At 39.1% G+C, this 13,704-nt stretch overlaps 3 protein-coding genes across 3 annotated transcripts; 2 read left to right on the forward strand and 1 right to left on the reverse strand.

Annotated features, from left to right (window-relative positions):
* The first annotated feature begins 831 nt into the window (after positions 1 to 831).
* Positions 832 to 2,204, forward strand: LOC136181196 (persephin). The gene is made up of 2 exons (XM_065962005.1): positions 832 to 910; positions 1,619 to 2,204. Exons 1-2 carry the CDS (start codon positions 832 to 834, stop codon positions 2,071 to 2,073), a joined length of 534 nt encoding a protein of 177 aa, XP_065818077.1. The 3' UTR covers positions 2,074 to 2,204.
* Positions 2,205 to 2,924: 720 nt separating this feature from the next.
* On the reverse strand, positions 2,925 to 8,117 carry wdr83 (WD repeat domain containing 83). Its single transcript, XM_020643702.3, has 10 exons — positions 7,965 to 8,117; positions 7,529 to 7,639; positions 6,590 to 6,710; positions 6,376 to 6,481; positions 6,190 to 6,238; positions 5,897 to 6,023; positions 5,560 to 5,627; positions 5,236 to 5,344; positions 4,115 to 4,229; positions 2,925 to 3,770 (listed from the first exon to the last, which is right to left on the reverse strand). The coding sequence occupies exons 2-10, from the start codon at positions 7,629 to 7,631 to the stop codon at positions 3,606 to 3,608; spliced, it is 963 nt and encodes a 320-aa protein (XP_020499358.1). The 5' UTR covers positions 7,632 to 7,639; positions 7,965 to 8,117; the 3' UTR covers positions 2,925 to 3,605.
* Positions 8,118 to 8,230: 113 nt separating this feature from the next.
* On the forward strand, positions 8,231 to 13,417 carry wdr83os (WD repeat domain 83 opposite strand). The gene is made up of 4 exons (XM_020643256.3): positions 8,231 to 8,388; positions 8,816 to 8,921; positions 10,129 to 10,226; positions 13,057 to 13,417. The coding sequence occupies exons 1-4, from the start codon at positions 8,339 to 8,341 to the stop codon at positions 13,121 to 13,123; spliced, it is 321 nt and encodes a 106-aa protein (XP_020498912.1). The 5' UTR covers positions 8,231 to 8,338; the 3' UTR covers positions 13,124 to 13,417.
* Positions 13,418 to 13,704: the final 287 nt, after the last annotated feature.

The raw sequence follows: 13,704 nt of genomic DNA on the forward strand, positions 1-13,704 counted from the left end.
TCAGACACACATTGCTGAAGAAATCCCTCAATTTATGGACCAGCTCAAGGAGATGAGTCGGCCATTGGGGAATGTCTGCTGAAACTGGGCCTGTTGTGTTCTAATAATAACCTGACTTCCCTTCCTTTCTTCTTTGGCGTTTAACCTTTTAAAGTTTCTTTTTCTGCTTTACTGTGTTGATACTCAGGCGTAACATTAACGATAAAAGAAGGGACGAAAGCAGTGTACAAGAGAGGCCTGTTTTAAGACAGTTATTGATGACTCATCCTGCATTTTTTAATCTTTCAATTTACATTTAACTTTACATTACTTCAAATTTCTTTTGTTTTTTTTTGTATTGATAAGAGTACAAATGTATCTCTTTGCCATATCATTGGCTGCCTTTCCACTTCAGTATTCATCTAGCTTCCTGTCTACTTATTCATGTATTACACGTATACTTCTCAGCATAATCATCGTGACATCATTTTTGAGAAATCCCCCCCCCAAAAAAAAATCAAGAAATCATTTTATAAGGAGCCAACATCCTCTGGAAAACATCTGGGGGAAACGGAACAATAATCCTGTGATTTACACCAATTAGATAATCCCAACAGGACAAATTCTGGGTCAAGTGCCCGTCTGCCCTCCTATGCTCCCAGTCAGGCTCAGGTGAGCGGGATGGTCTCCTGGCGAGTAACGGGTTAGTGTGTGTCTGTCTCATCTCATCCTTTCAACCCCCCTTTATCTCCGGGGGCTATATATTAGGGGTGGTGACTCGGCTACATCTTAAGCATCACTCGCACCCGCAGACACTCGAGCGACATCTTGGTTGAAGAGCAGACTGTAACAATGTGGTTCTTGCTGAAGCTGGTTGTGATTCTTTTCTGCATCAAGAGAGGAGAGGGTCACTGGCTGAGGTCACTAATCGGTAAGTTCTGCCTAAAAGGAGGGCCATGACCTTTGACCTCCAAGATCAAATCTTATTTTGCCCGCTTTGTCATATTGACATATTGAATATTGCTAATAGACATGGATTCTAGGAATGGAATTCACCATTGACAAGACATTAACAAGACTTGAGTCCAATAGGGCATTATTTGAATTTCAACATATAGCATTAGGCTGAGTATTGAGAGAACATATTAAAATGAGTTTTACAACTAATCTTCAACTGCAGATTTTGTTCCTAAAAGGAAAACTTGCTTAATTGGGTTTTATCTAATAAGATACGTTTTTAAGTTGTTTCATCAGAAATAAAACGGTGTCAAATATTGTTTTAAAATTCTTACATCAAAATGAGCTTAGTGATTCAAAGGTTTGTGAATTGGTGTGAGGGCAACCATGTCGTCCTAAATGTCAGTAAGACAGAGTGTGCCATCACTCCTATAATTTCTAGAATAAAAGATCGATACTTGGTTTCCGTGTATCCATACATCACTATTCAGAATGTGTCAGTACAATTGGGATACTATGATGTCTGGTTTTTGGACCCACCCTTATGTGTACCTCTATAACTTTAATTTTCTCTTTGCATGTTACACATTTTCCCTTCTGACCATTTAAACTGGTGAAGAAACAGGGAAAAAATGTTTTTTTTTACAAGAAATACACTGATAACTCTTTCTGCTTTTTCCAGATCAGAAACAAGGAACAACCTCTCCACACTTTGTGGTGAATGTGGACAGAAGAAACAGAGATCCAGCTGCAGAAGATGGTCAAACAGAAGCTTCTGGAGTCGGTCCATCCCCTGTTCCCATGGTCCGGTCTCGTCGCTCCACTCTAGACTCGCAGTGCAGCCTGCGCTCCATCCTGCTGCAGGTCCGAGACCTTGGGCTGGGCTACGACTCAGATGAGACCGTCCTCTTCAAGTACTGCAGCGGGATGTGTCCACACGCTCGCTCCAACCACGACCTCACCCTCACCAACCTGCTGATGAGCGGGTTGCTCCCTCAACCGGCACCAGGGGAGCTGTGGCACAACACGCCCTGCTGCAGGCCCACCCACCATGAGGACATGGCCTTCCTGGACAACTCCCACCGCTGGCATAAGGTGGAGAAGCTGTCAGCTGCGGACTGCAGCTGTGTGGGATAGACAGCAGGGTGTAGAGGAGAGGAACTAAGAGGGTGTATGATGGTTTTTGAGGATGATTTTACCGGCAAGTTCTCTTATTATACGCTTAAATTAAGATTTGTATTCTATTCCATTCATTAAGCTAAAATCTATTCTTATCAAGCTATTGATGCCAAGAATTAATAAGCACAAACTAAGAATTTCTCTCAAACATTTTTGGTGAAAACCAGAAAAGTCGATGTGTGCTAATTTAAATGTTTTGACTTTGGTAATCTTAAAGACATCATTAAGTTAGTATTTTAACACCTTTCACATTTGTGAGCTTTAAAAACCTTCACTAACAGAATTCAAGCTAAAAAAAAACTGTGATTGTGATCGTTTATGAAAAGTTTGCTTAATGGAAATGGGATTTGTTTTTCCTTCTTAAATTGGCCATCAATACATATAGGGCTTAGAAATGACTTCTTTAAATGAAAATATATTGTTTTTTAAATGAAAGCGTTGCTCAGCTGATTCTGTCCTCAGAATCCAAAAGACTAAAAGTGAACAGACATACTACAAACCACTTCACCGTTTCTGTAAACAAGCTGACATGTATTTATTTGAATTCTTAAGTGCAATTTTGGGGTTAAGTAATAGAAAGAAATATGCGTACGAAGCTGCGTATATATTTATAAACCCAGCTGAGTAAGTTCTTCACTATTCAGACTTAAGCAGTTCAGCTTCAGTTCTGTATTTATGTAAGATAAGTTATTTATTTATTTGTTGCCATTATTTTGTCATGTGGATTAACTTATTTTGTACTTTGCCTATCTCTAATTTTTTTGCAAACACAGTTCCTAATAAAGATAAACTTGTACAGGACTCAGCAGTGTTGTGAAGAGTGTTTTTATTCCAAAGCAGTTGACCTCAAAAAATGTTTAACACCAAGGACCCTGAAAGCGCCAACAAGGAGACCACAGACTCCCTTTAATCCCAGGCATGTTAGCACAGTATTGTATGAAACCCCTGCCTAAAATATTTACACATTTTTTATTGGGTTACTTATGAAAGGAATTAAAGTGGGAAAAAATGCTCTCAGGAACCCTCTGAGGGACCACTGGCCCCACATAACTTACTAATGACAGGAATTGTATTCATGTTTTCTTGTAAAAAAAATCATATGGATAACTATTTGTTTCAGTTATGGACTAAAATAACATTCACCTGCAGATTGTGAACATCTGTCGATCAAAGTTTTTGTCTCTTAATATTTATGTCAGTCCTTATGTTAAGCATTCGCTCTCCTTTCTACTCTGATAAATCTTTGCTAAGCTAACCGCTATAAAGACCTGAATGGCTGCTTTGCGTCAATGCAGTTTACTTCTAACCAAACAGAAACTTTCCCATGTAACCATTCACATCCTCACACAGACTCCAGTCAGGATCGTATTTATGTTGAGCCTTTTATACTCTCTGATTCAGTTTCCGTTTGTACATTGACTGTAATCTGAATAACAAACACATTAAACCTCCTAGCATGCCAATATAGCTTCTGACTACTTTCACCATCTTTAAGAAGCCATCGTGTCCTCCTCTGTCTTCACCGTCTCCTCCGGCTCCAACCCCCACAACTGAACACGTCCCTCCATGGCTGTGAGGAGGCAGGTCTCTGTTGGGTGGAAGGACAACGACTGGACGACAGCTTTCCCCACCGGCAGTTTCAAGGACAGAGATCCCTGGAAAAAAACAAGAAATGGAAAATGTATGGGAAGTTTCCTAATTAAGGATGACCTATTGATTATCAGACATGATTATCCAGGGGAAACAAGAGGTTACAGACTGTTGCTAAGCATAACGGAGAGCAGTTGGAGTGCCAACTGGCTTCCTCTTCAGTTTTGTATAGTGCTTAGCGTAAGACTATAAAGCTTTAAGCATTATTAGTTAGATTTCCAAATACAAAAAAACAAAAACTGAAGGGAAGACGGACCAACTTTAAAAGGTGTGCCCACAAATAATTAGATAAATCATTCTCATTCTGCCATTGACTGAACAATGAACATAAATATAACCTGACACGTACTTCCACCAGGTCCCAGCAGTAGACATGTCCGTCTTCTGAGCAGCTCAGGACATGAGTATCTTTACTGGACAGGCAGCAGTCCAGCTTGTAGCCCTTCATTTTATGTCCTTTATACCTTAGTGAATCAAACAGACAAAACGTGGCATCAAAAATCCATCATGTTAACATGCTGAGCTGCTTGAAATAGAAATATAGCTCAAAATTCTTTAAACATGTGGTTTTTTTTTTTCAAATGTTGTAATTAAGACAGATTATGTGTATAAGGGAAGACATGTCAAAACACTTTGTTGGGTTTTTTTTAACTGCTTTAACTCGATTCTTAAAATATTTATGAAGTTCTCAGCACGATGCATTTCCCAAACAGCTCATACTGTACATGCATCAACACTTTAGTTTTCAAGCAAAAGGCTACAACTCATTCAAAAATAAGAGTATTTAAGTTTACACCATCTGTTATACTGTTTATCTTATTATTTTTTTAAGCACCAATTTTTGTCTATTTTGCACAATTATGGTTTATCTTCTCTTTGTTGTTTTTTCAAGTGTCTTTAAATTGTCGCTTTTATGTGGAACTTTCTTATACAGTATCGTTGACAGAAACATTGATTTGAATACATTTACAAATGTGGAATTTATGTCAGCCATGCAGAATTTCTAAATCTGTAGCTGTATACAAGTAGCCTATGTAGAGTTCATACTTCACTTTGTATGACATTACTGGATTTATTTCAGTTCTGTTTTATGCATTTTTAATGATAGTAGACAACATGAAAACATCAACATGATCCAGAATGGGATTTAGGTTCAGGTTCAGGTTCAGGTTACTTTATTTGTACCCGTAGGTAGATTTGTTTGCAGCCAGCAAGATCGACATCCATCATGACACACAGATTACAGGACAAATACAACAATGAACAACACATAAGAGAGAAGGAGCTCTAAACCAACTCAAACATGTAACTAAAAAAGTTTACTTCTGTGACTTCATGGTTATGCAGGGAAAAAGTGACCTTATTCTTTTTACTAAAATTTTGATTTTCATTAAAAGATGTCAATTATCATCAGTTAATTATCATCATCATCAATATGAACAGCACAGTGTAAAACTGAGCAGTACTCACTCTCCGAGCATTTCCCCTGTGCTCTTGTCCAGTAGTCTGACTGTTGAATCCAGGCTGGAGCTCAGAGTGCACTGACCGTCCTGACTGAAACACACACATGTGATGGGACCTGGGACACAAACGATACACACGTGTTACAAGATAGAGCATTTTCAGTGTTATTTAAGTCAATGTTGCATTTCCATAATCCTACATGAAGAAAGAATCACCATCATTACCATAACTACCACTACAACAATCTCTTTATTACTATTTAAACAACTTCAACCCCTTATAGGTAAAGTACATTTTATACTGGTGTTTGTCTGAAAAAAGATTCATTACTGCTGATGAAGTCAACATGCAGCTGTCCCATTCTCAGGTCGTAGCGCCTCACTCTGCCATCCACTGATCTGAAAAGGAGATTTTCTTTTTTTAATATGCATCTGTGAAAACTCAACCTTTGATCTTATTCTAACTGGTACAAAGGTATGTGCAGTAATGACAAAACTAGGAGTACATAGTCTTCTCATTTTCTTCAGCTTCAAATGAACCTATTGCAGTTTGAATGGGCAGGAGATGGCAGACGTTTGCTTTTAATAAAATGTCTAAATCAACTCTAACATGCAGCTGATCAGCTTTCATGGTATTTAAAACATGTATCGGGGTTGACAGTACTGACCCTGTAAGAAGCTCATGTTGTACAACTTTCAAGCTGCTGATGCCATCCCGAGCCTCGTCTAAGATCTGAATGGGCTCAAATCTTCTGGACCTTGTGTCCCAGCACCGAACTGTTCCATCTATGGACCCTGGATGAAAACAAAATAAGAAGGTTACAATCCCACATAACTATGAATCCAAAAAAAAAAAAACCCTAAGAACCTCTGTGCTCAAGTCAAAAAATGATTCCCTTAATACGCTACGCCTCAATAATGTAGAAATGCCTTTAAGTATTTCATCTTAATGTAAACTCACCAGACAAGATGACCGTTGCCTCCTCATTGAACTGGACACAGTTGACTTTCTGTGAGTAGAAAAATTGGGTAGGATATAAGATTAAAACAAAGATAGCAATTAAAGTTTCAAGAAGCGTATAAAAAAAAAAAATGACATAGCAAAGTTCTTAACCTCAGAATCAGAGATACAAATGCAAGAACATACCCCAGCATGACCCCTGAGTTTCCGTGTGACTTGGCCTGTGGCGACGTCCCACAGGATCACCGTCTTATCAGAGCTGCAGGAGCAAAGCTGGCTGTTGTCGTAAGAGCTATTGAAAAGCAAAATAGTTTTTTTTGTCTCTTTATTCATTCATATGGATATTTTATTGTAGTTTCCCTCCCTGAGACTCTCTGGGAGACTGCGACAATTCTCTCACCCATCAGCATCCAGGACCTCGTATCCGTGGCCACTGTATGTCTTCAGCAGAGTCCCCCGGCTCACACTCCACAGCTTTAGAGATTTGTCACTGCCACAGGACAGCGCGTAGTTCCCATCAGCTGAATAAGAAGGGAGACATGAGACAGAGGGAGGAACACGCTAATTTTATTTAATTTATAACTCGTAACTATGCCCCCACATAGATCAAATTTTGAGAGCTATACTGATATTGATTTTGCAGAGGAAAAATAACCAATCACAGATACAGCAGCTGATACAGAGCATGTTTTATTTCACACGGATTATTCACCAATGTTGCACAATTATGACTATGAAAAGGTACTTAGAAGGCTGCATTCTCAGATAGCTGTAGGTTGTGTGCTTTGACAAAATATTAAAGAACAGTGCATTAACTTGCGCTGTTCACTTAGTTGGAGTACTGTCAGGATATTATATTATTATATTAGTCTATATTATATAACATTTCATTATATTATACTATATTGTTCATATTGCACGATATTATATTATATAACTGCACTCTGCATTACTGTGGTACAACACTGCCTCTCTTCTCTGCTGTTTACATTACTTGCTGCTATTTTATCATACCAAGTCACTTTAATCATCACTTGTCACTTTATCTTGTCATTCTCTGCAAATACTGTCTCAATTCCCCCCAGTTAACTTCATCATTCATTTTGTACTTGTATATACCCCCTGTTTTTATTTCTATTTATCTTATCTATTCTGTTTAATGTGTATTTTTGAGCTTTCTTGTCTGTGCTGCTGTAACGCACGAATTTCCCCTCTGGGGATCAATAAAGTTTTATCCTATCCTATATTCTGCTTTAACCAGTTGTTTGCCCTGACAAACAGACTACAGGTGTTCCCAAACAAAGACTCAACAGTATGATAAATGTTTTCAATCTTTTACCATTGAACCGGACAGCCCTGACAGCTCCTTGTTGACAGTCTATGGTGGTGAGAAGATGTTGGGGAAGCTGAGGAGCCTGAGGTCTGGGCTGGGGGAACGTCATCACAAAAACTATGAGAAAGGGGGGAAAAGAACAGCCCACCTTCCATTTATTCAGGTTAAGTGTGGTGTACTACCTTTTTACATATTCGTTTAGCGAAATACAGCTGCACAAACAAAAAGACTAAAAGATAGGTTAGCATTGTTTACGACTTCATTAAATTACACATACCTCATTAGCTTTCAAGAAAGCAACACATGGTTAGTAACATGTTTTACATACATGTGTAACTGTATGTTACCATAGTTACTAACAATGATGCAGGTTTTGGGTTTTAAATAGCAAAACTTTCCTACACACAGCGGCCTCATACGAAAGGTTATCGTACATACTTACTTATGCCACGAACCGTTCAGTCTGTGTTTATATTCAGGGGAGTAAAATGTCATATTCGTGCCGCAACTCGTAGAAATTATATATTTTTTACTGTCAACATCCTCTCCCATTCACTGTACCCGCCATGTTTGCGAGTACGCGCAATGCACACTGGGATGAAAAAATACATCTGTCAAAATAAGATTTCAGACCTCTTTCTCCCGGTTTCACCTTCTGCTGCGGATTACTTTATGCTCTTATTTTGAAATCACCGGATGTGCCTACACCTTCCCCCCCCCTCCCGACTCATTTAATTCATGACGAGGTCGATCAGCTGTCCTTCTGTTATCGGAGTTTACATTTCTAAGTAATTGTTGACCTTTTTACAATAAAATATGTCTTCCAACAACATGTCAGACCCGAAGAGGCCAAATAAGATTTTAAGGTGAGCATTTTGTGACGAGAAATAGACGTTTTTTTGACGTAATCAGCTGACGTATTAGCGTGGTTTACGGTAGCTAGCAGCTAAGTAGCTCATCTTTAACACATTTCATGAGTAGACTTTAAAGAGATTAGTGTAGCTGAGAGGTGTATTAACCACTGAATTAATTACAGATAACTTTAATGCAATATTGTTTTTAGTTGGCAGTGTTTTAAATAGTCAAAAGTTAAGGTTTGTGGCTGATTATCCCTATAAGTATATCATAGCCAATTGCCCTTCTTTCAATAATTAGTCGGATTAGTCTTCCGTAGAAACTTGCAGACTGCAAAGATCACTGAATTAAACCCTGTTCAATACCCTTATTATAAACTGGAACACTGTCTATGAATCAGGACAATTTTCTGATTATTACATGATTGTTTTGTTGCAGGTACAAGCCCCCTAGCACAGAGTCCAATCCCACACTGGAGGATCCCACGCCTGACTATATGAACCTGCTTGGCATGATCTTCAGCATGTGTGGGCTGATGCTCAAGGTGACCCCCCCCCCCCCCCCCCCCCCCCCCCCCCACACACACACTCACACACTCACACACACACGCTCACCCTAAGCGTTCACTGTCACCTCTACCTCTTTGTGGTTTTGTGTGTGTTCACAGTAAAGAAATGAGTGGTAGGCCTTGCTCTTTCCCCAGTCGTTCCATTTAGAAGATTAAAGGTAAACTCACCTTTTGGATTAAAGGATGAAGGGCAGTTTCTGACCTTGGGGCGTTATGGATACAATAGATGAAACAAAGAGGGGACATCAGCAGGCTCAAGTTGCATCCAAGTGCAGTAGCAGATAAAATGTTCAATTGACTGTCTTTGACTGAAAACAAATCAGAACTTATTTAATCGAATATAGGAGGTTATCAGTGGGGAAACATTCATTAAAATTTCCTTGGAAGAATATTATTTGCAGATTGTGTGCAATAAATGACAACAACTACAGACTTCTGTACACATTCTAAGGCGTGCATCTTCTTCAGGGTGTAGTGACAGACTAAGACAAATAAAGTCATTGTGAGTTATTGACTGATCATTACTCTTTTTGTCTCAGAGTGTGTCGATTCACCCTGAAGAAGCAGATACCCGCTGGTGTATTTGAAGCGTTTTAGCCCTATGAATTAAATGCCTTTAATACTTTTCAAACCATCCTGAGTGCCTGGACCTGGATCATTTATACCAATGTTTTTTGGATTTAAGTGTTGTCCTCCACCCTTTTTTAAAGTATTCCCTTTACATATGGTGTATATATATATATATATATATATATCACTGGTGCTCCCATGAGTACCGGTTTGAGGGATACCGGAAGTGCTTCTGTTGTCTCTCTTTTTCACCTTCAAAAAAAGTATTAGGGCTGCCATGTTATGGATCAGTTTTTGCCTGGGAGTTAAGTTAGAAATGAATACACAAAATTAATGTATATAATATTGTATTTGTTGAATCAGTGCCAATCTGGACACTACAGTGTTGTCAAATTATCTCCTAAGTGAACATCTTTCTTCAGCGTGAACTTCAAATGCTCAGCCTTTTTTTTTCTTCTTTTTTCTTTGTTCCCAGCACTTGCCTGAGAACTAGCAGAGCATTTGTTGTTCTATTGTACATACTGTATCAGTTTCAGTGTATGGGATTTTTTCAAGCTTCTCCTTATAACTTTATAACCCTTTGTTTGTTTGTTTGTTTGTTTGTTTGTTTCAGCTGAAGTGGTGTGCTTGGATAGCAGTCTACTGCTCTTTCATCAGCTTTGCAAACTCCAGAAGCTCAGAGGACACCAAACAGATGATGAGCAGCTTTATGTGAGTTTACAGCACCTTGTGTTCATACAGAATTTATTCTACTAATGCCTTCCCTGAGCATGCTTGGGATATTATTATCCTTCTTAAATCAAAGGGGAATGCAGATATTCTTACATCTTGGACCACTGAAAGGCACAGGTTGTTATTCATTAATACAGAACAAGTTAACCTTTTTGTTAAGGTAAAAACATTTTGTCAATTAACCGTCATAACATCTCTCTCTTCAAAGTCACAGAAACTGTAATTTGACCTTGTAAAACACTGTTGCTTGTAAACAGGGCCTGGACTTGGTTGTTTGTTTTGGATTTGGGTTTTGTGTCATTTTCAGAGCATACCCTTAAACACAACAGTGCCATAACAATACAAACTAATCCCGTTTTCACATATGCACTCCGGATAATATCTAGATAATTACAGGAGGACCACTCCAGAGATTCTCCCGACCTAGCCGTTCACATATGCTCCTCACAGCAGGGGACTTTCCCTGTCAGAGGGGAGGGGGCTCGGGGGATTTCCCGACGTAAGACGTGACGTAAATAAACAACGCGGAAGTAGCAGCCGAAGCAACAGAGTCCGCTACATAACGTTATAATGAGAATATTTTCCTTTATTTCAATGCTTTGTGTAATCTAATGGAATGACAACATCCACAAAAGAGCAGAGAACAACATACTGACGAACAGAAAACATAATGCAGCCGTTTAATTACGTGCACAGAGATCGTCGTGATCGCGTGCAGACACTTTAGGCCGTCACTATATAAACGTCATTCTCTTTTCATTGGCTGAAATTTAAAATCTCCGTAGTGTATTCGGCCGCGTTCAGACATCAGCTCCTCCGGATTATCTGCGTAAAAAATACTAGGTGTCTGGCCGGATAAACTCCGGGTAATATCGGAGTAAAAAATTTGGCTGTTGCGTTCACACATACAGCTCCTCCTGGAAATCTCCGGAGTTTTTCAGGAGACTTCCGTATGTGTGAAAAGGGTTTCACTAACCAGCTGAGGTAGCTTAATCCAAAGAGAGATTAGAGAGATTAATCCAAAACTGCCTGTGGCAAAAACAAACCATTTTATAGGGTGTGTTTACCAGCCACTGCTAGAACAAGCAATCTACAGACGCAAATCTAAAACTTTTAGTACCTGTCATCTTGAACAATCTATTAATATTAAAATGTTATTAAATGAATAGCCTTTAAAATACCATACTACATCTCAGTGTCATTGAAAGGGGACCAGAACAAACAATCTGAAAGGAGTGCTGCTGTCTACTGCTGAAGAGACACTTTGAATCTTTGTTTTAGTTTTATTTCAAACCTACAGGTTTGAGGCAACACATTATTTTAGATAACTGACTTTCAGTGTGGACTATGAAGGCCCCTTCTATATTTAGCAGAAGAGTATGCTCTCTCTAAAACCTAGATTTAGAGGTTTGAGAATCTAAATTGTCTGTTATTACACAAGTGGCCCTATTTTCCTTGGCAGCTCTTAAAATGGCCAATGTAGGTACTGTGTTTTTATTTAAGGTCTTATATCATGCAGATTTAAATCTGGAGGTTAGACTCACGTCTATCTGCCACTGAGACTTGAGATTAGCCAACTCTAACGTCCAAAAGCTTTTACCTGTCTGACCTCCAGAGGTGGGACATTTCCATTTGCTTATAAAAGACTCCTACAACAGGGCACCGGTCCAGGCCTCACAGACAGACTCACAATAAGGAGAAACCTTCTGCTCCATTGTCTAGATGAGGTTGCATTAAGACAAGCTTGATGCACTTATCATTTTGTAACGCAAAATGTTTGGCTCAGCATATAATGTTAGACAATAAACTAAATGCTTGAGCCTGGATGCTAGTTCAAGGCCAGTTTTAGGACATTTGTCAACAGCCAAGATATGATGCAAGTATCTCTGTGGTATTCAACAAAGGTGAGTGCTAATGCAGGATAGGGCTACACGATTCTTGCTGAAATGGGTATCACAGTTTTCTCCCTGAGAATTGAGATCACGATTCTCTCACATACGGTCATTTTTAATATTTCCACTTATAAATGAAAACTCTGGCTCCAACTCCACCACGTAGTGTCTGCCTCCTTCCTGCTCGTCTACATGTGCCATTGTCTACCCCGTTTGTGGTTACTATAGTAACGGTGACTGACAGCGGCGTGCCATAAATGAGAAAGAGAGGTGAATGAGTTGTAAGGCTAGTCTGTGGCCTAAACAATGAATACAATGTGTGTACTGCTTAACGCTGTGTGAGAGTGGCTGATATAGCAACAGGGATCGTTGTAAATCAAATTAGGCCAATCATACCTGCTGCACAGAATGACGGGGGGGGTCAAAACCTTTTTATTAGCTTAAGGCATATTTTAATATTAGTTTTGTTTATTAACTGTGCTTCATTCTAAAACTGTTTTTTGGTTTGTGTAACTAAACATTTGCTCATCTTACTTCCATTCAGCTTCTATTCTGTTCTACACAAATACACACCTGCACACCTCTTACACACAGCTGCTCAGAGACGCTAAAATAAGATTACTCATGTTTTTAAAAGTTCTACTCGATATACCATGATCACATCAGGTGTGAGGAGGCTTATTGATTACATTCACACCTCTAAATTGTACTTAACTTTTTCTCTTAAATGTGCCCTTTGTCCAGTCAACACAAATTCTACTTTCACACATCCATATAGGCAACTCCTACAATTGTCTCTCATTTACAAAACTACGCTACGTTTTGAGGGCCACAGTATTGGGATCCGTTGCTTCTTCTTCTTATGGACATTCATATAAAACATGGCAAACATTGACGTTAACTCCTGTTCTCTGCAGGCTCTCCATCTCAGCAGTCGTGATGTCCTACCTCCAGAACCCACAGCCAATGTCGCCGCCATGGTAACCAAGGGCCAATCACAGAACAGCAAGGAAGTAAATTTGCGGACGTTAGATCCGATGACGAAACAACTGATAGGCTCCCCCCGACCATCATGGAGGAAAAACAGAGACACAGAAGCAGATTAAAAGACGGACAGTAAGGAGAACACAACGGCAAGACAAAGAGATCGAATGTTCTTAGACTGCACTATCGTGTTTTCCCTTTTTTAACCTTTTCTATGTTGCTTTGTTGATGGAAACGTGTTTTGCTGCTCGGTTGAAGGAGAACGTAAATAAAGTTATACAATTTTAAACTGTTTTTTTTTTCTCCTTTTTTTTACAGAAGAAAATATTGACACCTGACATTTAAACTTACATTCTTAAAGTTGTTACCTTGAAAATACTGTTTACATCAACCTGGGTAAGCTTCAGTCTTAAAAGCACAAACTGATGCTTTTTCAAGTCAAATCTCATTCAGTTCCCATTTTATTTAATTTTGTTCATTACACAAGCATCATTTATGAAGTTTTGGAATTGCTGCCCTGGGAGTCTACGATACGTAGTAAAAATGAACAAGAGAGAAAGGCAAAAACAAAGCAGATGGTG

The sequence above is a fragment of the Labrus bergylta genome, chromosome 1 (assembly GCF_963930695.1).
Source record: "Labrus bergylta chromosome 1, fLabBer1.1, whole genome shotgun sequence".
Lineage (NCBI taxonomy): Eukaryota > Metazoa > Chordata > Actinopteri > Labriformes > Labridae > Labrus > Labrus bergylta.